This window comes from Parasteatoda tepidariorum, chromosome 9 (genome assembly GCF_043381705.1).
Source record: "Parasteatoda tepidariorum isolate YZ-2023 chromosome 9, CAS_Ptep_4.0, whole genome shotgun sequence".
NCBI classification, from domain to species: Eukaryota; Metazoa; Arthropoda; class Arachnida; order Araneae; family Theridiidae; genus Parasteatoda; species Parasteatoda tepidariorum.
Genome location: NC_092212.1, coordinates 45,295,060 through 45,321,291, shown reverse-complemented (window position 1 = coordinate 45,321,291; position 26,232 = coordinate 45,295,060). Strand labels below are relative to the sequence as shown.

The 26,232-nt window shown below is 30.7% G+C and overlaps 1 protein-coding gene across 1 annotated transcript in view; it reads left to right on the top strand.

The window, feature by feature from the left end:
* Positions 1-26,232, top strand: part of LOC107449716 (protein madd-4) — a 121,265-nt gene continuing 95,033 nt past the window's right edge. Inside the window, exons 1-4 of the mRNA XM_071185804.1 lie at positions 1-161; positions 20,080-20,178; positions 22,524-22,715; positions 23,722-23,952. Of these exons, the coding sequence (XP_071041905.1) occupies positions 123-161; positions 20,080-20,178; positions 22,524-22,715; positions 23,722-23,952 (561 nt within the window). The 5' untranslated portion in view covers positions 1-122. The remainder of the gene's footprint in view (positions 162-20,079; positions 20,179-22,523; positions 22,716-23,721; positions 23,953-26,232) is intronic.

The following is a 26,232-nucleotide window of genomic DNA, read 5'->3' as shown; positions in this document are numbered from 1 at the left end:
GTTTTACCTGAGTGTGTTTCACTTATCCGGAATCTGAATCCATAGCCTCCGTTTCAAATTTAGACCTCACTCATGACAGAAAATAATTTTCTCTCAAATTTTGACGTATTTTAATTTGTCAGATGACGGAAACAAGCGTTCTCATTGGCTGTATTGCGGCGGTGAGTGATATTGTTTATTTTTAAAATCAATCGAAATATTTTTCCCGTTTAATTTTTTTTTTTTTTTTAAGAAAAAAGAAACGTGTATTTGAATTACTAATTCTTTTTGTTTCTCCCCTTCTTGAAAAGATCTATAAAGTAATTTTTAAAAAAAATATTTTCTTTATGTTTTTAAAACGATTTAAAAGTATAACTGCTTTAAAGAATTATTTGTTCATATGATTGTCATATTAAAATAATAATGTTGTGTTTGAGTATGATACAAGTTATTAAGTTTTTTTAATTAATTTTTTCCTTTACACATTCAGAAAGATCCTATGAACAAAAATAATTTTATCAGCTGTAAAAAAAGGGACAATATCATTTATGCAGAACTTTCGTTAATCTAGTAACCAAAAATACATTAAAATATATTTGAGTTTTTTTTATGAAATTTCTAAACTCCAGTACTTTTAAATGAAAATAATAGATTTTTAACATTAGAAAGACTGAAACTTAGTATATACCTATATTGCCCAAAAGCAGTCAAAAATGACTGGATTGTAAAAGAAAAAATAATGTGTAAAGAAATTTGTTTAAAATTAATTTTTAATATTTTTTATATTATTTACTGTTATATAACAAGTTATTAGTAAATATTAACAATAAAAAAATTAAAGGTCCGTAAAATTCTAAGAAATTGTGTCATTATATACATCATTGTTTTTCTAATTGAAATTAAAAGCAGTCAAAATGACTTCCCCAGGCAATCTAGTGTAAATTAGAATTACATTTTACTTTTATCCTCTGTTTACTATCAGCTGTTAAGTGTTGTAGTATTTGAATTTTTAAAAAAAATTCAAATCTCTTTTAGCATAGAACTTTTTATTTGGGTATAACATGATCCTAATAGGAGCTTTCCGATGAACTGAGTGGCCCGTAATCACAGCAATTAATATGTAATTTCAGAATGTATTTTCAAAATATAAATATAAAAATATTACGCAGGACATGGGTTGCAAATGTTCAAGTCAGAAAGAAGCAGAAACGCTATCGAAATCCGAAGATGAAAAAATGGGATAAAAATCATCAAAACCAATTTAATTGCCTTACAAATCTTCCATGGTCACTTATCGATTTTCAGCTCTTCTCCATTTCCTCCAGCAATCAAACAGATTTTGATATTTTATGTCCTGTTCTCCTTAGTGGTTAGGTATCAGTAGTGTTTTTTCTTCACTGAAATATGGATTTGCGACCACCAACGTGCATGATTTTTTGTACTCTTTAATGAGGATGATTCTAGAACTTAATATTATGTCAAGGTTTTTCGATAAATCATCTATTGTCGTATATTGTTAAGAACTTGTGTATAAATTTATCTTCGATTAAGTCAAAATTCTTTCAACCTCTGTTACATCAGCTCAACTTGATGTTCTGGAATCTTATTACATTCACATGAATGTGGATTCTCTTACTGTTATTAGTTCCTCTCTCACCCTTCATTCTGCTCCGAATTGAATCTTGCTAAGGTTTACCTCTTTCTGCCACCGTCATCGCCCTTGGCCATCGTTTCTTTTTCTTGATTTGTTTCAGCTTTACTTTTTTCCATTTTTCACTAGCAACATTTTGTCGTTTTCTTTTTCTTTTTTTCTTTTTTTCTTTTACAAATCTGTTTTGTTTTCATCATTTCATGTCTTGATGGGTCTTGACAATGGCATCTTGTGAGTGCTCGAAGCATCATAACTTTTTCCAATTTGATTTTTGAAATGTGATTTCGGAATGCGCATATCGTAAAAATATAAGCACAAGCACTATTTTACAAAGTTTTTTTTTTAAAAAAAAAGAATTTTGATAAGAAATGAAATTGTAGAATTTTGCTTACATACCACTTTTAATTACAAACATGTTAAAAAGTTTTAACAAAAGAAATTATTTAAAAAAAAAAAACCGAAAATTCATTTTTAAAAAATAAACTACACTTTTTTAAAAAGAAAAAATATGTTCTAGATTTTTAATAAATAAAAATCAAAACTATGTTCTTTCATTTTTTTATAATTTCATAAACACTATGTTTTTTTTTCCAAAAAAAAAGCAAATGAGTTTTATGAAATAAAGTGTGATGAAAAATAATTTCATAAAAATTTTATTTTTATTAAATAGATTACAAAATTTTTGCTTATGAGACAAAATGATTCTGGGGAAAAAAAAAAAAAGAATTTCAAGACGAACTGGAACAGTTTTTCCCACGCATCTTCATTCTGTAATAACTCTCAGAGAAAACATATTTTCCAAGTTATTGATTTGTCAAAACTTAATAATCCTGAATATGCAGCAGATGGCTATTCACTCTTAATTTTTGCGAAAATGAACATTAAACGTTCTGATCCACCACTAATGAACCACCACGAACTTTCCAAGAAAAATACAGAGAGGACTTTACCTAATGAAATTGGCGGAATTTTTATATTTTTCAGTAAATTTACGTTTTTTGGAGTGCTGAATATGAATCCGCATTTTGAAACCAAAATTTTTTTTTCTCCGGGAAATATGTTTTTTCTTTGCAAAATCCGTTTTCAACTAACTTAACGATAGAAAATTTCCCACAAATTTAATACCTTCAATGCGTATGCAAGGTAATAAATATGAGTATAGAAATTATGAGTATAGAAAGAGTGTACAGATGAGTATAGAAATGAGTATAAAATAATAAGTATAAAAATAATGACTATAGCATAGGAATGACGTCTCATTACTCAGCAGGGGAAAAAATAAAGAATAATTAAAAGAGATTTGAAATTTATAAAAGATTCTCTTTTCGGATCTAATATATAAAAAAATTATTTTCACCCCTTGTGGGAAAAACTCCCCCTTCCCCCAATAACTATAACTTTTTCTCAACTACCCTGAAAATTGTAATTTTTAAGGTCTTTTCCATTTTTGATTTTTTGCCGAACTTCGTGAATTTTTACTCAATTTAGGCTTCTAACAACAATCACGTGAGTTTTCCCTTTCCCTTCATTAATTTATTTTCCTGAGAGAAGAGGGTTTACTTCTTAAATTATCCTCTTAATCATAATTTTTCTTAAATTTTTTTTAAAAACCATGATCTTTGGCCTCCTTATTTTATTTTTCATACAAATGAAGTTAGGAATGTGAATTTTTCTCCCAATTTTATATTTGTTCTAAATAACAAAAATAAATTCTCCCTAACCCTGAGTGCAATACCTCCTAAAATCCTAACATTTAAATACATTTCTCCTTTAAAATTTAATGTTCTTTTTCTTTTAATTTTTAAGTCATCAAAATTTGAAATATGACTCATAATATTGAGAAGCTTATTTAAAGTTTATTTGTAGGAAAATTGTGACGTAATAAAGTAAAGACAAATTGAAACATACAAATAGTTTTATTCAACAAGTTTTGTGCAAAATATATTCATTTCTAATATTAATAATTAGGTTGGTAACAATAAATATCAATATGTGGCTCTCTGCTATGAAGCGATCGAGGCATTAAAGCTTAAATCATTGTACAAATAAATGCATAAAGATAAAGAAATATGCCTGAAATCTTTTAATTTTTACATATTCCATGAATACGGAATTAATGATAGACGCGGTTGTTGTTTCTAAAGCCACTTGCCAAATACCAGCAAGCCTGCTTGGTGATAACCTAGGCGAATTTAAGGCAAAGAGTCCGTTTCGTGTTTTTCAGTGGCGCCATCTATGGCCTCACATACGTCTTCGGCCTCACATACGTCACAGCCCTTTTTAAAGGGCGGACTCATTCATAAATCCATTCATTCATCCACAGATCGTAATTTTGACCTGAACCAGAGAAATATCAGTCTCTAATTCAGTACCCCCTGAGGTATGGATTTGTTATTCTGTTAGACTCACTGTTTTTACTCTGTTAGATTATTATTTTCGCTCCACATAAACTTTTCCTTGGATTTGAAATATTAAGAGAGTCATATACTTAAAGAAATTAATTGATTGCTGAGTTTTAGTTGTTTAAGAAAACATAAGTCTTGCTTGCATAAAAATTCAAAAAAATAAAAATAAAACAGCAATAAATGTAAAGGGAGAAATGCCCTTGAAAATTAAGATTTTTGAAAATTAAGCACAAGGGGGAAGGGGGACTGTTTTTGTTATTTAGAACAAATATAAACAAAAGAGGAAAAAAAACTCTCATTCCAAACTTTATTTACATGAAAACCGAAAAAAAAAGTGACCAAAAGTCCAGGTTTTGGAAAATTTTAAAGAAAATTGCGGTTAGTCGGAAGGGGGTGGAGTTCAGGGGTAATCTTCCTTTCAGGGAATGGGATGATTTCTTTCTCTAAATTGTTCTACATGTCCTTCTACTAGACAAAGGTTTATAAGCCTAAATTGAGCAAACAAGCCTGCAAATGTATGTAATTTCAATAAAGCAATAAAGCTTCTAGCAAGATTTAGCAACCACACGGACCTCACAGTGTTAAAACAAATTCATTACGGATGGGATAGGGACCGTTTTGCGGCCCAGGTGCCTAGTTCCAGAGCACTACTATGGCTATGCATCAAGCAAGAGCTCATAAATTGTGCAAGCAGTTTTTTCACGTAAAAATCTTTCAAAAAATTTTCTGCTAAATGAAAAATTGTTTTCATGGAGCAAGTATAAAATTTTTTCCATTGTTCTGATTCACCTCTGTGCCTTTGTCGTATAAATGAAATATGACAATCTAAATAGTTGGTTTTTTCACAAAAGTAAAAAGTGGTAGAAAATATGTGAAATATTATATTGTGGTTTGTGTGGAGAATCTGCAGTTTTAATATTCGTAAGTATACTCCGTTGCAAGTTAAGAAAAGACCATTGCAATGTAAGTTTTAAGCAATCATCTGGAACTGAATATAGTTCCGTTTTTTTTTTCAAATTATACAAATATACTTTCAAATTAATATAAAAGCTTGTGAAAGTTAAACACGTCAGATAGAAATTTAATTCGTGCTATCTTTTACGACATATATCATGGAAATATTTAAAAAATATAATTTTGTAGTCTTAATGGAATCCTCCTAGACTTGGGCGTCATATTTTCATAAATAAGGAGAACATTCGTTCTTGAAAAATCTACAATTATATGACGTTGGAAGAACATTGGATTTGATTGGACCACTAAAAATAGGGAGTTTCATGCTGTCATGACCTTAACAAATCAAATGCGAGTTAAAGAATTTTTACTTTCGTTTTGCCGTAGAAGAAAATCGTCTGCATGAAACAATATTTATTATTCTTTCAACAGTTTCTTTAAATGCGAACAGAAAGGCATATATTGCTCACGATTTTTCGATATCATTTTTCTTAATTCTTATAGCCTGTTTGTTAATTGATCATTCAATAAGTCTTGGTTTCCTCATTTCACGCGATTTAAGAGAGGTAGCAAAAAAGGTTGTGCAACGTCGTTTCAAGAGTTGGCGTGTTAGCGATGTTGATATTTGTTCGCCCTGGAAGCTTGACATGCATTAGGCGTGCACTTAGATGCAAACAGACTCACTCCATAGAAATAATGGCTTTTTCTTAACTTGCAAGAGAGTATAGAGAACGAGAACATTTACAGTCAACTTAACCCAGTAACGTCCAGGCCCTAAGAGACGTCTATATATGAAAAAGACCTATGTGAAAAATCCCTAAGTGAAAAAAGTGGTAGAATGGCAGTTAGCCGATGTGGTAGTTTGCGTATACTACCACATCGTGGATATTTCTTTCCATTATCTTCCACTTTAGCTTTAAAAAGGCACTATACGGGGACTCAAATCCAAGTATAAACATTTGTATTATTAATAAAAAAATAGTAAACAGAACTATCCTGTTTCTGTGCTAAATAATTATAAAAATAAATCCCAATAATGAAACATTTAACTTTTTTCGCTACTTTTTCAACTTTTTTGAGAATAGAAACAGTCCTTATAAAGGCATAAACATTTGAAAACAAAATAGGACCTATCCGAAGAAAATATACACTATGTCCTAATATTAATATAATATACTACATTTTCCATTAAGACTTTTTTTTATGCAAACAAGTAAAAATAAAAAGTTGGGAATGAAATAGTTTAGAATTTTATACAATATAATAATAAAATATATTTTTTCACTCAACAACATTTAATGTAACCTCATTTAAAAGAAAAATATATGGTATAAATTTAAGGTAAAGCAATTATATTTGTTTGTAAAAAGTAGGATATACTTCTGTCGCAGAACTTCACCTTCCATTCCTATGTAAGTTTTATGACATTTACTGAAACAGAAATCAATGATTAGTGATCGATTACATCATAACTTCAATATTTCTACCAAAATTAAGTTAAAATTACCTTTCAAATGATATAAACTAAGTATTTGTACTGACCTATATCGAGTTGCGTGTTTATGTCGTAATAAATAATTCATGCGTTAAAATTATGTTATATTTAAGATCTTTTATTGCTTTTGCATTTTCTTGAACTGATCGGTAAATCTAATTTATCCTGTGTGCATATTATATCTTAAATAATATCATACAATTTGGGTGAATGATATTAATAAATGCTCCAAATAATTTGGTTCTTATTTTACTTTTTATGATAGTAAAAGATAACAGATAGAATTAAAAGTAAGTTGGTAATAATATTAGAGATAGCTGTTATAGCTAAGAACAGTTGTACAGGGTTTGTAAAACCATCAAAAAGTTTTAAAAAAAAGTGTAGTAATACAATAAACAGTAATTTATTATTAACATTCTAACAGTTCCAATATAAATATACCTATAGTTGTGAAATATCAAGTTTCGATTTTTAACTTTAAACTATTAGTTGAAAGAAAGTTGATGGTATTATAAATTTTTGATATTTATCTCTGAAACAAATGTTGATAACAGATACTAATAACTGAAACAAATACTGATGTTCCGGAATCTCTTTGATTTGAACGTGAATAATTCGAAATATTGAATAATGTGAAGTAATTTCTCTAGAATTTTCTACTATTTATAAAACTATGTTAAAATTTTATCTTTGGTTTGGAATCCACCCCACGCATAGTAAGTTTGTTCGAAGTCCAATCCAAAAAAATAAGAAAATTTTACTGCGTTCTAATTTTTTTAAAATCTTTTTTCGGCCATTTAAATAATTTTAAAAAAAAATAAAGCATACTGAGACGGTGGGATAGCGGGGGTCATGGCGGTTAAGCCTCCACAATTTCGTGACCATCGGTGGTAATGTGATAAACTGTGATAATGTGGTCATCATTGTTCCCAGGTCGCCTTTACTTCTCAGACAATCTGGCAACCATCGATCTGAAGCTGGGTGGGCTTCAAGCCGCCACTGGGTATCGAATCCCAAGTTCTTCGAAATGACAGTTCAGTGCCTTAACCACTGAGCCATAGTGGCTCTAAAATAATTTTAACGTCAAATATTATAATATTTTATAAATACCGAAAAGTGAAGCAAATGGTTGTAGCAGGTTTTTTTTAGGGTAGGAGATTAAGTGCACATGAAGGTCTTGGAGCAATATAGTGATTGGCCACATTTTTATCGAAGGGGACATTTTTGCATCAAACTAATATTTAATAAAATTGCAGATAAATATTTTTCAAGTTACTGGAATTTTCACTACATAAAAAAACAATTCACTAAAGCATCTTATTGCCATAATGGAAATCTTATTTTCAACAAGAAAAGAAAAAAAATCTCCTACTGAATTTCAAAATGTAACTTATTACATTGCCCTTAATTCTTCTTATATTGCAGAATATACAATGTATTTGTGAATTTACTAATTTATTATATTGTAAGAAAGCATTCCCGCAACATCCCACTGTGGGCCAGGGGTCATGTATGTATAGTCTCCACAATTTCGTGACCAACAGCATGATTGTGGCAATATGGTTAGTACTGCACACAGGCTGCCCTTACTTCCCAGATATGCTGGTACCCATCGAGCTGATGGGTACCAGCATACCAGATATGGGTTGGCGTCAAGTCGCCAATGGAGATTGGACCAAGTTCTTTACAATGGTAGTTCAATGCTGCAACTATTAAGCCAACGCGGCTCTATCCTACCCGTAGATCACCATTAAAATTAAGTAATTTTAAAGTTTATTTCTTATCAAAATTTCTTAAGCTCAATAAGTATCTTGGTATAGCTATTTAATCAAAGCATATTTTTATTAATTCGAATCTTTTTTTTTAAACTTTTCCTTGACATTGGAGTTTATTTGAATTCAATATAAATGCGAATTCCCTTTTTTTCTCATACACGTATTTTTGAAGAGATGTGGTATTTTTACCGATATTATCTAACTTTATTTTGGTTTTCATTAGAAACAGAAAACATAAAATTGCACCTGCGTTCTGCTACATTAGCATTTAATAACTTAGGAATGAGGTAGCAAATTTCCATTTTCAAAACCATTCTCTTTTGAAAATAATGTTCTTTTTCCCTATGGTTTCCTGTAAACATAAAATATTTATCATTTCCATCGATTGAAAGAACAATCTGAAATGCGAAGATTTGAATTGTGTTTCAAGAAAATAGTTATAAGACAGAAATGGTTTAAACATACTTTATATAACCACCCATTTTCTTTATTGAATTTATATTTGTTTATAACCTTATTCATATAATTTTCTTATGTGAAGTATATTTAAATAGACAATTTGAAGAATAGTTTTCTAAATACGAGAAGCAATTATAACTTTTATTTATTTTTAATTTTTGTTTCCATTCTGTCTTTAAAAACATTTTTGAATCTCTGAACATCTTTGATTATATTAAGTCAAATAAGTAAATAGGGGAGAAAGAAACAGTGAAAAAAAATATTGATTTATAATCTAGTGTAAATGTAACGTTTGAATGAGTTTTTTTTAACAACGTAAAACATTGACATAAACATCAATTTTTTTAGTGAAAACTTCCTTTGAACTCAACATTTTAAAAATTGCACAGAGGATTTTTGACAAAAAATAAATTTATGTAAACGAGCTATAATTTAATGAAAGAGGGAGAGAAAAATTTATCATTCACATTTAAGTACCGAATGCAGGTTTTTTGTAACATAAATAAGTAAGCTATATTATTATTGTGCTATATGAAAACAATACTTAGTAACAGCTTGAAGTAGAAATGCCCCCCTTGAGAAAAATAGCTATATTGCCTCAAACCGCCCTTTAATTGTAAACATATAATAAAAAGGAAAAAGAAACTCTCAAAGGAAAATGCAGTTTATTATTGATTTTAGTAAATTTTAATCGTGATCATAAACTACCTCGTATACATGGACTGCACATTTTTATTATTAATATTTATAAGAATAAAAATAATACAAAATCCGATGAGTGAAGCAATCACAGAGTACGAGTGCAATAAAATTAGCAAAATGCACTTAAGTTATAACTATTTATTCACTAAAGAAAACATCTAGAAACAGTTTCTAACAGTTTATTTATTTGCTTTATTTTCTTCTTAAATTTATTTTTAAATCCTATTTTTATTACGAATTCATTTACCTAAACTATTTATTTAGAAGATATTTTTATATTGTAAAAAAAATTTAGTTTGGACACCTAATAAAATTAATTCCTCAGTCTCAAGTAATAAGCAAACTAAAACAACATAAGTAAATATGTCTTTATAGTAGACTATAAAATAATTTTTCTCTATAGTTAAAACCCCTTTAAGACATAAAGATTAAATGAAGATGTTCGAAATTGCCCAGCAGTAAATTGAAGCACCAAAACCAATTATTTTTGCAGTAAATCTAGTTTTAAATACCCCAAAGAGAGTAATGAATTAAAACTGTTCTAGTTAAATTTGTACTAAGGGATATGATGTTATTGGTACAAAAGCCATATTTCCTAACTGCTAATCTGATAAGGAAGACAAAACTATTTTATTTACTTAATTATAACTGTGGAGTTTCACCTCAAACACTCATTGTTTTAAATTAGGAATTGAACAATTATTTTTTTATGAAAGTTAAAAGGGTTTTTTTTTAAAAAAATTTCCAGCTTAGAATCAAATCAGGCAAACTTTTGTTCAAAAATAGGTTTTTGAAGATTTTTTTTTACAAGTTATTGCCTTAGTTGGAAATTAGTTATTGCGTTTGGCATCAGAAATTAGAATCGAGGATCTCCTTAAAAACTCATTATCGAAACTCATTATTCAACAAAACCATCGTCTAAAAATTCTTATATGTTCTATAAAATTCTGTTAGATTTCTGTTAGGTTTCAAAAATCTAGAAAAACTTTCGTTAGAAGAGTTTTTTAACAATAAAAAAATGAAGCAGCTTTTATGTAGACAAATTTTAACTCTTTATTTCACAAAAAAATTTTAAAATTGCCGGTTTTAAAATTTTAGTACATAATTTTAGCCACGGATTTGCCCGAAATGGATTTGCACATGGAAAATTGTATAAATTAAAAAAGAAATTTTTAGCAAACAATTTTATCCAATTTCAATTTATACAATTTTCCATGTGCAAATCCGTGGCTAAAATTATGTACTAAAATTTTTTCTTTGTTAATCTTTCCATGTGCAAATCCATTTCGATAAAATCCGTGGTTAGAATTATTTACTAAAAATTCCTTTGCTAAATAATTTCCCTTGTTAATCTATACAGTTTTTCCATGTGCAAATCCATTTCGGGCAAATCCGTGGATAAAATTGTTTGCTGAAAATTTCTTTATTAATTTATACAATTTTCCATGTGCAAATCCATTTCGGGCAAATCCGTGGCTAAAATTATGTACTGTTGAATAGCCTTGTAATTNCAGACGTAAACTCGGCCAGAAGTGGGAAACAATGTGAAAGAAGACTCGTCAGACCATATTACTCGCTTCCACTGCTCTATAGTCCAGGCTTTATGACTTAAACACCACCTTTTCCTGTTACGGGCATTAGCATCACTGATGAGTGGCTTCTCAATTGCAGCACGGCCAGCAATTCCCTGTTTATGAAGCTCCCTTCTAATTGTTTTGGTACTCACAGGGTTCGGTAACACAACATTCATTTCAGCAGTAACTTTTGCAGCTGTGGTCTTCTTATTTTTCGTCACAATTGCCCTTAATGATTGTCTGTCACGATCACTCAGGACACACTTCCGTCTGCGCTGTAATTTAGCAGATGATGTTTTTCCGTTTTTCAAATATGCGGAATAAATCTTCGATACAGTATCTCTTGAAACATTAAACACCTCGGCTACCTTGCTTACGGAAGCACCAACCATACGTGCTCCAACAATTTGCCCACGTTCGAAGTCTGTTAACTCTGACATAATGCAATGACAACCTCACATAACAGTACTCTGACAACAACTGAACTGTTCAGCACATTTACGAAGTTGTATAGGTGGCGTAAGTAGTCAAAAATGCCAGCGCCACCTACACATTTCATTAAAATCAATATTTCTTTTCAAACATGCATTTCACAAGGTGTTTCCATATTTTTGTCCAACCCCTGTATATAGTTCAACTCAGTAGCCTTGTAATTTTCAGCCCAATCCAGAAGACAAGGAAACAGCTGGACAGGGTTACCACGGTCCTTGAAAAGTTTTAGTAGTAGTAGTAAATTATGGTTAATGCTAGAAAATAATTTTATTTTAATATACCTCTTTATCGTTAAGTTGTTTAGAAGTAGGAAGTTTCATCCATTCATATTTCCTTTGGAAAACAATTTTAGTGGTGGTTACACAAAAATTGGAATATCGACTTTTTATTTTATTTTCATTACCGCTTTTTAAAATTTTCAAGGTCTACAGGAGGACTTTTTCATGGAACTTACCCGCCTTTGCGTTACATGGAGAGAAAAACCACGAAAATCTCTCACGGCTGCCTGACGGCAAGGGGATTTTTACCTATGATCCACTAAGGATATTTTAAGTCAGCAATGTGGTCGGTGCGGGCCGGGTGCGACATTCGTATCGAACAGCTATCAGTGGGATTCGAACCAGGGTCTCCTCATTGGGAGACGAATGCTCTATCTCCTCAGCCACCACGGCTTCATGCTATTTTTGGTTACTATCCATATTGCCCATAGTTATTTGATCTAATGTTAAAAGTTCTAATAGTGTGTTTATAATCTACAATCATAACTCGCGATAACCTACTCACTAAAGCCTTAATTACGAATGGTTTTTACATGTTTATAAATAAATAATAACTTTGTGTAAATTTAAGTATTTATTATTTCTACAATCGGTGCAAAGCTCTGAAGAATAGCTGAATGATATATTATAAGCCATCCCCTAAAACTAAGCGAAATAGATAATTTTAGAATAAGTTCATTTAGTAAAAGAATTACTCTGTTGAACTAATTAGATATAGATAAAGTATGGGTCAAATTAATGATATTGTTCCCCGTAGCTGACATAAACAAAAGAAAATCTTCTTGAAGTCTGTGAAACAGTATTCTGCTAATTAAGAAAGCTTGGGATTATTCTTAGTCGGACAAGAAAGAAAACAGTTTCATAATTAGAAAGAAATATGACAATACCAAGATCAATTTATTTGTTTTGTGTGCATTCGTAGTTTTATATAAATCATTAAAAATTACCCAATATTGATTGAATTTAATTTTTTATGATAAATTTTCTATTAATGTAAAGATTAAATTTATATATAAAATTTTAATTACATTAACAACTTACTTCCACACTTAATTCGCAAATATTATTGTCTAGGTTATAAACATTTCAAATATCGTTCATTCATATTTATTCTAATCATAGCTCAGAATGAGTGTTTACGAAAATGGACGTAGTTCAAAATGCACATTTACGAAAATGGAAATAGCTGAAAATGCGAAATTCAGAAAATGATCATGACTCCAAATTCATACTTAAGAAAATGGATATTGCTATTTAAGAAAATATACATAGTATTTTATTCCGTTTTTCAAACTTCCCTTGTGAGAATCTTTCTTTTTTTATAAAATAAATTAATAAATCCAAATAAATTAGTAATGTGATACAAACCATCTGCATAAATCAATTAATAATTCTTTGTTAACCTAACTTTTTTTCTTCTTTTTAACGGAACTTTAAAAGTCAACTGTTCGTTTTACGGGGTTACCACCGGTTCTATAAATTTATTATACTGGTAATAAATTTCAGTTGTAAGAATTGTGATTTTTAAGTACCACTTTACGAGGAGATGACCTGAAAAGTTACATCTGTTATGTAACTAACCAGCCCGACCCCAAAGTCCCGGGCTTAGCTACATAATGATTACACTTAGTGTTTAAAAAAGTAAGCAAAATTTCCAGTTCTAACATTAGGATTGAAATGGGAAAAGCACACTTTGTACTGTGTTCATTTTCTTAAATACTCATTTTCAATCTTGTCAATTTTATTACGTGTTTTAAGTAATGTCTATTTTCTTAAAGACACATTGTGAGTCGTTTCCATGCGTTCAATTTCTAAACATGCCTTTTTAGCCTTCTCATTTTTCTTAAATACGCATTTTAACCTATTGTCTTAAACACGCATTTTGATCCACGTCCTTTGTCATAAACAGGCATTTTGAGCAATGACCATTTTCTTAAAACGCCTTTTTAGCCTCGTCAATTTTCTTAAATATGCATTTTATTTTATGTTCATTATCTTAAACACGAATTTTGAATTATGTTCCATTTTCTTAAACACACCTATTTAGCCTAGTCAATTTTCTTAAATACTCATTTTAACCTATGTTTATTTTCTTAAACATGCATTTTGAGCATGTCCTTGGTCATAAACAGGCATTTTGAGCAATAGCCATTCTCTTAAAACGCCTTTTTAGCCTTGTCAATTTTCTTAAATACGCATTTTAATTTATGTCCGTTGTCTTAAACACGCATTTTGAACGATATCCATTTTCTTAAAGCGCTTTTTTACCCTTTTCAATTTTCTTAAATACGCATTATAATTTATGTTTGTGGGGAATTAATTAATGACTATGTCAACCTTCCTATCAAAAGGTACCTCAAGATAGAATCAAGTTTACATGTCTTTTATACTAGTGAATTGGTATTCAATATTTATAGTGGTAGTTACGCCACATGTTCATTGTCTTAAACACGAATTTTGAGTGAATTTTCCATTTTCTTAAACACACCTATTTAGGCTAGTTAATTTTTTTAAGTACGCATTTTTTACCTATGTCCATTGTCTTAAACACGCATTTTGAATTATGTCCATTACCTTAAAAACACGCATTTTGAGCAATGCCCATTTTCTAAACGCACAATTTGAGAATTAAGAATTTAACGCACAATCCGAATAATGAAAAAATCTACGGCAAAAATAATAAAAAAAAATCTGATTATCGACCATGGATTTTAACATTGTTTTACAACGGTGTTTATAAGTTTGCAATGGTTTGAATATAATGTTAAAACACGAAATCATAGTGATTTTCTGGATTGTATTAAAAATTCAATATGAAAAGAGTAAGAAAGTAGGAAGAAACTATAATACAAAATTCTTCCATTCAAAAATGTTTTAACTATTTTCAGAGGTTTTCATACACTAAATACACTTTTGGAAAGTAAAAAACAACTTTGAATAGGAAATCTAATGTTTCCTGTTTGAAACCAGTTGAGGAAGCATAAAATCTCTACCCCTCTTTCTTTCCGTCTTTCTTAGAGAATTATTTTTTAATAGTTTGGTTCAATAGTTTTTAAATGAATAGTTTTTATAAAACTATTTTACCTACTACGTCTCCATTATAATATAATATAGTAAACAGATATTTCAGTCAAATTAGTTTCTTGTGCAATTTATTCAAACTATCTAATTGCAGACATGCACCATTAAATATTCCTCAAATTAAAATAGTTTTTAATTCACGATATCAATATACGTTATAGGTTTGAACAAAAAAACACATTTGAAAAAACTCGTACCAAATTGTTTGGAAAGAATTTTATATCTTTTCGGACGATTATTTTTTTGCTTCTTATCATTGCCTTTTTCTTTTGTTCAATATTTCTTGCATCCATCAGCTGTTTTATTTCACTTCATTTCAAACGAATCGCATGGTCACGTTATTTTCCTGACTTCGTTTGTTAAATTACAGGTTTTTGGTTCATTTTATGCCGTACTTATCTCTTAAGCTATTGATTTTTAAGAAAAAGTTTCTTTTTTACGAGCAATACTTATATTTGTTTTTATATTATTAATCCAATCAAAGAGCTCATTTTAATTGTAAAAAGTTTTTCTAATTCAGTTTATTTTTTGTGTTGCAAGTAAATAAAAAATTCCAAGCAAATATTTTGTTAAAAATGAGAGAATAATATTCGCAGACATGCTCATTAAACTTGTATAATATTTTAAAGATATATAGTTATGTTTGCATGAATTTCTTTAAACGATTAATGTTCCTTGTATTTACATTCGTCTATGTATGTAAAACATATTTTTTAACTGCGTAACTCATTTTCTAGTTTAAGTATACTAGAGTATAAACATATACAGCAACTACTTGTTGCAGAATTTGCAAAATCTATCTGCAGAAGAATTTTATAGATTTAGATTTGTCTGTAACCTTACATAGTCAGAAAGAGACTGCCATTGCAAAAAATTTACTTAATCTGATATGTGTACTACAGCAAATTTAGCATATTGCAAAGTTTTTTTTTAACTGGTTAATTTATTTTTTAGTTTAAGTATACTGTGGTATAAACATATACTACAAGTACTGAAAGATCGATAATATATTTTAATGTAGCTAAGTTATTACGCAGCATTCCCTCCCATAAAGTAGAATATATAGAATTAGAGTTTTATAGATGATAATTTTTGTTTTTAAACTTAAACATCGAGATTTTAGCTGGCTTTTGAGACCATGATAGCATTTATTTGACCTGGCGAGTCTGTTGGTAATCGTGACTGTCAAATCATTGTTAGTAGTAATGATAGTTCCAAGATATTTCCATTGTAAAACTCTTTCAAAGGTGTAATTTTTTACAGTCTGTGGATTAGGTGTATCGTGTGAAGTTTTCATTAATTTTGTTTCATATTCATTTATTTTTCGGCCAAATTTACCAAATTCAGCTTCTAATAAATTGAAGGTCTCTCTGACAAATTTTCTGAATATATAGACTAAGGCTGTATCTAGAGACGTTTTTTCATCAGCACATGTTAAGGTTTGAAAAATTTTCTGATATATAGTTCCTCTAACTATGAGAACAGACGTATTGATAACTTTTTCTACAGCTAAATTGAACAGTAGACACGATACAGGTCTGTTTACTAGGTCTGCGGGCCCAAACTGAAGTAGAAGGCCAGAAGAATACATGAAAAAGGAATCCTTAAAAGGTACTGTTTTCGATTTCGCAGAAATGTTAAGCACTGTTACTGATTCCATTATTCACTAACTTAATTTACGAATTTTTTTTAGAAAATTAAAATTTTTTAACAAGCTCTTTATTCTATTTTTCCTTTTTAAAGACTTTCTTTTTTAATTGACTTAGCGCTCGAATTAACTCGAGCGCACAAGTTAAGGGGTTAATCAAATAGGATTGGAATACATTACCGATTCGCTAAGAAATATCTTCAAGCTTTCTTCTTAAAGAACTAAATTTTTATCATTTTTATCCTTCATTTGCTGCTTATTGACTGAGTTTTAAAAATTTTTTTGCCTTTGCCACTTAATTATTCATTATACATCCCTTACATACAAGGATTCTGAAAGCGATATGTATAAAGGGCTGTCGTTACTAAACACCCTGTACAATTTTAAAAACACTTATGTCTGTTGAACTAGGGAAGATAATAGGAACTTAAATTTAAAAATATTCGCAAATACTTCAGTTGCAATGTAAGAAACGTAAGTTGATAGAAATCAAATCACTTGTGGCAGAAATCAAATAACCTTCCAAATATATTCTAAAAATCAGGTTCTACAAAAACAAAGGTTATTTAATTTAGGGCAAGTGCGTTTTTGTGACTAATTTGTTGCTTATCTAGCTTGATTTCGCAATTTAATTAACTCAAGGTACGTTTTATATATTTCAAGTTGAACATTTCTTATAAAATTTACGCCAAATTTGAAAAACATTAAAAATAATTTATTATAAATGAAACTACAAGCTACTAAAAATCAAACTACAAGTAATTTTTTTTATGGTTGAATAGATCGTAAAATTATAATTAATAAGTATTTAGGTGATAATTTTTGCAAGTTTTATCTGTAGTAGTATATCGTTTTCGTGAAAAATCTAATGCTTAAAATGCTGAATAAATGATGATCAAAAATAAATTGATAAAAATACAAAGTTGAATTCCGTTATTTTTAAATACATAAATTTCAATAAAAATGATTTTAAGCAAATAAAAATGTAATATCAAAAAGATTTTTTGTGTCAGCTAACGACTTGTAAAAATAACATTTCAATATTTAGAAGCTTCTAAAATAGCTTTAAGAATCGTCTGCTCTCAGGTATCGAAATCTGGCAATCTACAATGGTGAGAATTTAGCAGCTGTTTGAATCGTTAAAACATTTTGAACCTTTTCCATGGTTTGCGTGCGTTTGGAAACCGAAGCCGTTCTACACACTTGAATTCTCTCAAGCAAATACAAGCCTTTATAAAGTCCATTTTTTTATGCGATAATTCTTTTTGAATATTTACGTCTCTGTTTTTTACAACCAAGAAAAAGAATCTTTAATCCATATTCATTTTTTAAAAGGTAAGAACATAAAATATTTAGAACGAACGTTATTTTAATTTTTTGTGTTGCTTTTTATGGTAACCGCTTTTTCTGATAGAACAACTTGTTGTTCTAAATGTTGCGGTAATGAAACTAATTTAAAATTTCATAGAATTTTTTCAAAGTTTGGACGTTTTAATTGTGCATTGTTTTAATAATTCTGAAAGTCGATTAGAAACGTTTTTCGTGTCTGTATTAATTTTCCTATATTAAAATAATCATGACTATTATAGTGAAAAAGTCTAAAAAACATGAATTCATAAGCAAATTTAAATTTATTAAGGGACTAAATACTTTTTACACAGTACTGATTTTGTTCTAAGCGTGTTAATAATATCGTGCAAAATCTGAATACTATTACTTCGTTATCGGTTTCAAAAGTGATCCAAAATGTTTGGTATTTTCAATATATGTTTATTCACCAACGGTTAAGTTTTAAGACGCCATAATTTGATTAGTGTAATGTTTGTATTTGGACATGAAATAGCTGTCCAATTGGATACCTGTTGATGACGTCACTGCAGATAGATTTGTTGATTCAGAAGCCACACACACGCTCATGACGTCGTTTACAGGTATCCAATTAAATCTGATTTAAACCACATGGTTCGGCATAATTACTTCTCGAATTGAAAATACCGAATTAAACGAAATTTTATTTTTTTCTTGTTGCTATAATATTTTATTTTAAAACCATCTTTGAACATCCGATCCAATTTATTTTGGGTTTACGACTACTGATGTTCAACTCCGTAGCCTTGTTATTTTGAACCCAATCCAGAAGACAAGGAAACTCCTGGAGAAATTTACTTTTGTGATGTTACACTGAGGATATTTTACGTCAACACTGTGGTCGGTGTGAGCTCTATCTCCTCAGCCATCACGGCTTCATGCTATTTGTGGTTACTATCTATATTTCTCACAGTTATTTGATCTAATGTAAAAAGTTCTTAATAGTGTGTTAGTAATCTAGAATTATAATTTGCAATAACTTACTCAATTAAGCCTAAATTAGGAGTTACTTTTTATATATTTATAAATGAATAACAGCTTTGTGTAAATTTAAGTATTTATTATTTCTACAATTAGTGCAAAGTACTGACAAATAACTGAATGCCATCGAACTCCTAGATCAAATATTGGGAGAAATTTTCCGTCGTTGATGACTTTTTGTTGAAATATACCCGCTTTTGCATTACATAGTAAGGAAAACCACGAAAATCTCCGACGGTCTCTAACCCATGATCCGTCTTCCTCTGATGATATTTTTACGTCGGCACTGTGGTCGGTTAAAGTGTAGTGCGGAATTCGTTTCGACCAGCCATCGCTGGGATTCCAATCCGATTCACCTCATTGAAAGGCGAACGCTCTATCTCCTGAGCCACCACGGCTCCTTGCTATGGTATGAAATTTATGCTAGTCTTGAACTTGAACGAGAAAAACTAATTCCGAACACACACTTTAGACAGGCATAAACAGCCAAAGTCTTCTCTGAGCACACATTTGCGCCCATAGTTGCGCCCGATGGCTTACAAGGATGGGCACATATGCACTCATAAGCGCACATATGCACCATTGTATGTGCCAAAAGCAATCAAAGGGTTAAACAGTTTGGAAAATTGAAATGAAGTACTTGAATTTCAGAAAAGTATCCTATTAGGTACATAGCTGCCATTTTTTACACTTTTTGGTTAAGATACTTTGTAGTGATGGCAGCATAACAATTCGTTTAACTATGCAAAAACTTAATATTTTTAAAAGATAATGATAAAACCTTTCTTACATTTAATTAAATTATTTATACATATTATACGTAGTGGTACGTCAAAAGCCTTATGAACCATTTTTTAAGCAAAGATGAAAAATGTTATGTTTTGTTACTATGTAAAAGAGAAAATCTTCCGCAAAAATCAGGAGATTCGGCAGCTATGCAGGTAGCTTTGTCAAATTGAGTTGTGAAGTCTGTTAGTAAGGAAGTTCATTTTCTTTAATACTAAATTTTCTCAAGCGATTTTTGACTGGGCACTTTCTTTATGTCCACTTTCTTATTGAACAAATCTTAAAAAAATTATGGGAGAGTAATTATTGAATATTTTCAACTGTGAATGATGGAATTACGACAAAATTAATATCACACATGAAATATTTTCATTAATAAATAATTTTGTAGGTGGTCATACACATACTTATTTTTTAGGCTGTTTATATTAATATTGCTTTTCTCCTCTAGGTTCTGTTGTGGCTACCATACCTTCGAGCCTTAGATGTTTTCCCTTTTTTGGAAGAATCATTGTTAAAATTAGAAGAAAAGCCCCGAGAAGATGATGAGGTACATATTGTAAAAAATAAAATGTGCCTCTTAATGCAGAAGCTGATATAATAGAAGATATTTTTAAAATATTGGCTAGTAAAATATTTTATAGGAAAGAAAAAATATTTTTAAGTAACACACATTTAATTACTTTGTAAAATATGATCTTCTAAAATAATTGAAAATTATTTCATTCCAATAGAAGAAATGGATAAGGATTTATACCAGACGGGAGAAATTTTTTCCAAACATAGCATGCTAACATCATATAAACCGATTACTACCGATTTTCAAATAAATAATTTCATTTTATTTTGAAGAGTTTGGCACGATATGAGGGTAGGCCACATTTTCAAGTTGTTTAAAAAATGATTTTTAAGAAAGTTTTTGTTTAAAAAAACCCAAAAAAACAACAATTTGAAAATAAAGATTATGTTGTTATTTATTGTGCTATGTGAAAATTCTGAAAACTTGTAATGTACTTACCTTGAAACAATGATAAGGAAAATAATTGTACAAACTTCAAAAAAATTAGGCTTATCACTGTACTGCCCCATGCCCATCAAATTAAGTAATGGATAAGATCACAATGAGCTCAAATTTCAAATCCATAACCTTAAAGAATGAAACCTCTAGAGAGCGACCACTCTCTGTTCCACAGTAAAATGGTCGTTTAATGGAGGTTGGTCAATCTTAGAGGTAACCTGCATTGACTTTAAATGTTATCGACGGTACATGATACGTCACAAACAATTTCTATTTTAGTCAATATCATATTTTTGCTACGAAAATAGTAAAGTTTTATGTCTATGACACTAGTATTTGAAAGGCAAAACGAATGGAACAAGTATTATAATTCAGCTGAAATTTCATTCTGCATTTAAAACATAAAGCAGTGATAAAGTTCTACTGGTTTGACTATATTTTATACCATAGATTCATTACTTGTGAAAAAAGGATTCGAAGAATCAAATGAAAACAGAAACAAATATGGCCAAAACGTTCAAAGTTTTAGTAATCTTAATTTTATAATATTTGTGTATAATATTTGTGTATTATATTAGACGTAAGCACATTTAAAAACTTTACAAACAATTTCGTCTAGTTTCAGTGTAAATAAGTTTTAAAGGAGCCATATTTTTTTTATTTTTTTATCGTGTCCATGGACAATTAAATGGCCTCGTGTGCCTTCAAAACTGCATCCGCAAGCTCCAATACATCATTACTGTAGAGCAGGGGTGTCAAATTCAAAAACTAACTTGGTCCAAATAAACAATGCTTAACTTTAGCTCGGCCGCAAAAAAAAATCGATGTTAATATAATAATTGCTTTCACTGATAAGTACTTCCAAACATGGAAATAATTTCATATGCGAATTTTCGAGTATTTTCAAACCATGCCGGTAAATATTTGTAAAATTCAGGCATAACCACTCATCAAATTCAGGCATCAGATTTGAGTCGCACTGAATCTCAATCACTTCCATTTGCATACTACTGGGTACTGAGTCTATATTTATTGAGAAATTCGACGAAAACAAACAAAATTTGTTTTCCGAGGAGTTAAAATCTTTGAACCTTGTTTCAAATTCCGTTCTAAGATTTGAAATTTTTTCTGCGTATTTTTGATACGATGCAGTATCCCTGGAATGGCAGGTGCCGCAAGCCAATTAGAATTTTACATTTTCGCGCGTACAATTTAAAATGATCCGTATAGTTTATAAATAAAGTATATTATATTTTCATATGCTAGTTTCCTTTCTAATTCACATTTCTAATTTATTTTTACTTTGCGTCGGATATATTGACTGGGCCACAAAAATGTTCATCTCGGGCCGCACACGGCCCGTGAGTTTGACACCCCTGCTGTAGAGAATCTCACGAAGTTCTGAAGCCAGTGGCACCATACCCAGTTGTGAAACATATAGGGTAAGGGCTGGGCACTCGAGAATGTGATCCGGGGTAAGTTGGATATCGGTGCATTCTTGCACGGAATATAAGTTCATATTTTGTCCGGAAGAATTTTCATCCCCTTAAAGTGGTTTGTTCTTAGTCTTGTAATTGCTGATGTTAAGATTCTGGAACAATCAAAGTTAGTAATGAGGGGTTTCCTGAAGGAATGGGTCAGAAGTCTGTGTCTTGCAACAGCGTCTGCAAGCGTGATGGTGGTGCAAGGTTGGTCAGCACCTCTGCCTTCCTTAGCCAAGGAGTCCACGCACTCGTTTCCCTCAATATTCACCATATAAAATAGTTAAAGGAGCCATATAAAATAACTTTATTCTTGTTAATCCTTAATCAAAATTTCAAACAAAATGGGTAAAATAAATAAGACACATATAAATGTAATTAATTGGTTTTTGACAGTCATCCAGCTCTAATGATAGTAGTGAGAATGAAAGCTACGACCAAGAAAACAAAAGTGGAGCTTGGACCTCCTGGTCTCCATGGATGGATTGTTCCAGAAGCTGTGATGGTGGAATCTCTATCAGTATAAGGAAGTGCAGAGGAAGATGTGCATCTGGGGAACCAATCAGAAGAATGATATGTAACATGCAGGTAACTTCAGCACATTCTTTTAAATGATTTTGTTAATTTTCAAACTGCAAAATGATTAAGAAACAAGGAAAAAAGTGAACAATTAAGTGGATTTTAGAAAAATTTATTTAGGAATGCATAAATATCTTGGAAAGCTAATTGCATAAAAATAATCCGTGTTGATAACCGTTTTTTATATAAAGACTTGCTAAACGTGCAACTGATTTACACAGGATTTAATCAAAATAATGGAAACACTTCCGTAGTTACTCTACGTAAAAAACTTACAGCGCGTCCTTTATCAACAGATGTTATTGCAGATTTCACAAGGGGAACCGGTTGGCACACAATTTTAAATATCATGGGATTTCAAGGGATCTTTTGGAAAAAGTACCATTTTTAATCATGCAAAGTTTTGATCGATCAAAAAGAGCATTGGAAGCTAATAACTTTTGTTTGATTTTAACAACAGCAAATTTGAAATCAGTATAGTAGATTGCAATATTTATATAAGATTCCTTTTTTAAATTATAGTGGTATTAAAAAGGGACATCACCATTAAACTTTCTACTCTAATTTTGATCGATCCGAACTTTGGGCATAAAGGTCACCATTTCTTAAATCTTCAAGCGTGATCTCTTCAATTGCGCCAACAGCTTTACCTTGTGAAGTTTCCAAAACATTTGCTGCTAAAAGAAGACTTGTTTGCATAGAGTTTGTATGGAATGCTAACAATAAACATGCTAACTAGAAAAATTAAATGTTTTCAAAATGACCCTTTGTTTACCAAAAAAAAATGAGAAAATAATTAATATTGCAGACAAATACTTTCGTACCTACTTGCTTCTTACTATTACTTTCTTACCTACAACTTCCTTTCTTACCATATAAATATATTTTTAACACTATAATTGTTAATTTTTTTAAAAAGATAAATTAGGTTCAAACTTGTTTTTAACAGAAATATCTTACCATTGTACTTGTTTTATATTTCATTTTTTAATGAGAGATACCTTTTTTTGCGCAGCCATGCCCAGAGCCAACAGATTTCCGCGCCACGCAGTGTTCAGCTTATAATAACAAACCATACAGAGAACGGAAGTACACCTGGTTGCCGTTCTATGATCCTGAAGATCCATGTGCTCTTACGTGCCAAGCTGAAGGTTTCAACTTCGTGGCCAAACAGTCTCAGAAGGTTCTGGATGGCACACGATGTAGAGAAGGTGCCCTTGACATGTGCGTGGATGGTCAATGTCAGGTAAATAAAAGTTATGCAAATTCTTTTTTCTTAAAATATGTAATTTTTTTTTGAAGAATTTAAAGCAAAAATATTAATTAATTTTTTTTTAGAATACAGCCAAGTGGTTACAGTATCGGTCCGGATGGGTCGGGACACAATCCTGAAAAATCGCTAAGACCCATCGAGTGTATGCGCTCGTAAAATCTGTGGAATCGTAAGTCCTGTGGTCGGTCGCTGAGCAATACAAGGGATCTGGAAAAAATTTAATTCCCTTTCAGATCTATGTCTAAAGTGTGGAAATAGACACTTGAATGAGTAGTGCTGCCATCTATCCAAAAAGTTCAGAACTACTTCATACTTTCACCCAAACGGTACTCTCTTGTCAAACGAAAGGTGCTCCTTCCTGACTTAATTCACAAGGCCTATGACTGGCGATTTTGGCTTGTACAAGTGTTATTCGAGACAACAACTACATAAATCGTTTCAGCGGGTACTTTTAAATATCCACTTTTAAATTATCTAAACAGGTTGGCCACAGTCTGGAAAAATTTAAAACGTTATGACAAATATTTTATGAGGTTATCGAAAAATTTCATAGCCTTTAATTTCTAGTCAAATTTGGGAATTCAGTTGATCAGTTGATTTCTCAGCGCACAGCCGCAGTCACGCCGTTGGTCGCGATATAGTGGAGCCTCAACCTCCATGAGCCCCTGTCCTACACAAGGTTGCTGCAGGAATGTTATATTAATGTCTTAGCTTTGCATTTACTAAGAAAAATAAATTATGAAATTAACAGAAATTTCGTAAGTTCGAGGGCATGATGTTTTAATAGTCAAAATTATACAATAAAATTTACTTAATCAAAAACAAATTTTGAAACAGAAAGTTGTTATTACATAAAATGTTAAAACAGAACTAAAATAATAATTCAAGAAATGAACTATCTACGCCGAGTCCACATTATAGAAATATTTTGTTATAAAAACATAGGACGAATCTCTCAGCAATATGACGTAATCAAGATTTCAAAATTATTCATTTGAATCGCCATTTTTAAGAGCATGCAGTTGCAATAGTCAAAATCATTCAATAAAATTTATCTAAGCAAAAAAATTATTAAAACATAAGGTTTTTATCCTAGGAAATATTAAAATAAAATTACAAGTAATTCAAGAAAGCACTATAGCAACTCGGAATTGCTATAGTCAAAATCATACAATGGTGCCGCAANCAAGCTGAAGGTTTCAACTTCGTGGCCAAACAGTCTCAGAAGGTTCTGGATGGCACACGATGTAGAGAAGGTGCCCTTGACATGTGCGTGGATGGTCAATGTCAGGTAAATAAAAGTTATGCAAATTCTTTTTTCTTAAAATATGTAATTTTTTTTTGAAGAATTTAAAGCAAAAATATTAATTAATTTTTTTTTAGAATACAGCCAAGTGGTTACAGTATCGGTCCGGATGGGTCGGGACACAATCCTGAAAAATCGCTAAGACCCATCGAGTGTATGCGCTCGTAAAATCTGTGGAATCGTAAGTCCTGTGGTCGGTCGCTGAGCAATACAAGGGATGTGTAGAAAATTTAATTCCCTTTCAGATATATGTCTAAAGTGTGGAAATCGACACTTGAATGAGTAGTGCTGCCATCTATCCAAAAAGTTCAGAACTACTTCATACTTTCACCCAAACGGTACTCCCTTGTCAAACGAAAGGTGCACCTTCTTGACTTAATTCACAAGGCCCATGACTGGCGATCTTGGCTTGTCCAAGTGTTACTCGAAACAACAACAACATAAATCGTTTCAGCGGGTACTTTTAAATTATCTAAACAGGATGGTCACAGTCTGGAAAAATTTAAGACGTTATGACAAATGTTTTATGAGGTTATTCAAAAATTTCATACCTTTAATTTCTAGTCAAATTTAGGAATTCAGTTGATCAGTTGATTTCTCAGCGCACAGCCACAGACACGCCATTTGTCACTATATAGTGGAGTCTCACCCTCCATGAGCTCCTGACCGACACAGGGCTACTGCAGGAATGTTATATTAACGTCTTAACTTTGCATCTACTAAGAAAAATAAATTTCGAAACTAACAGAAATTTCATAAGTTCGAGGGAATGATGTTATAATAATCAAAATTACACAATAAAATTTACTTAATCAAGAAAACAAATTTTAAAACCAAAAGTTGTTATCACATAAAATGTTAAAATAAAGCTAAAATAATAATTCAAGAAATGAACTATCTACGACGAGTTCACACTAAAGAAATATTTCGGTATAAGAACATATGAC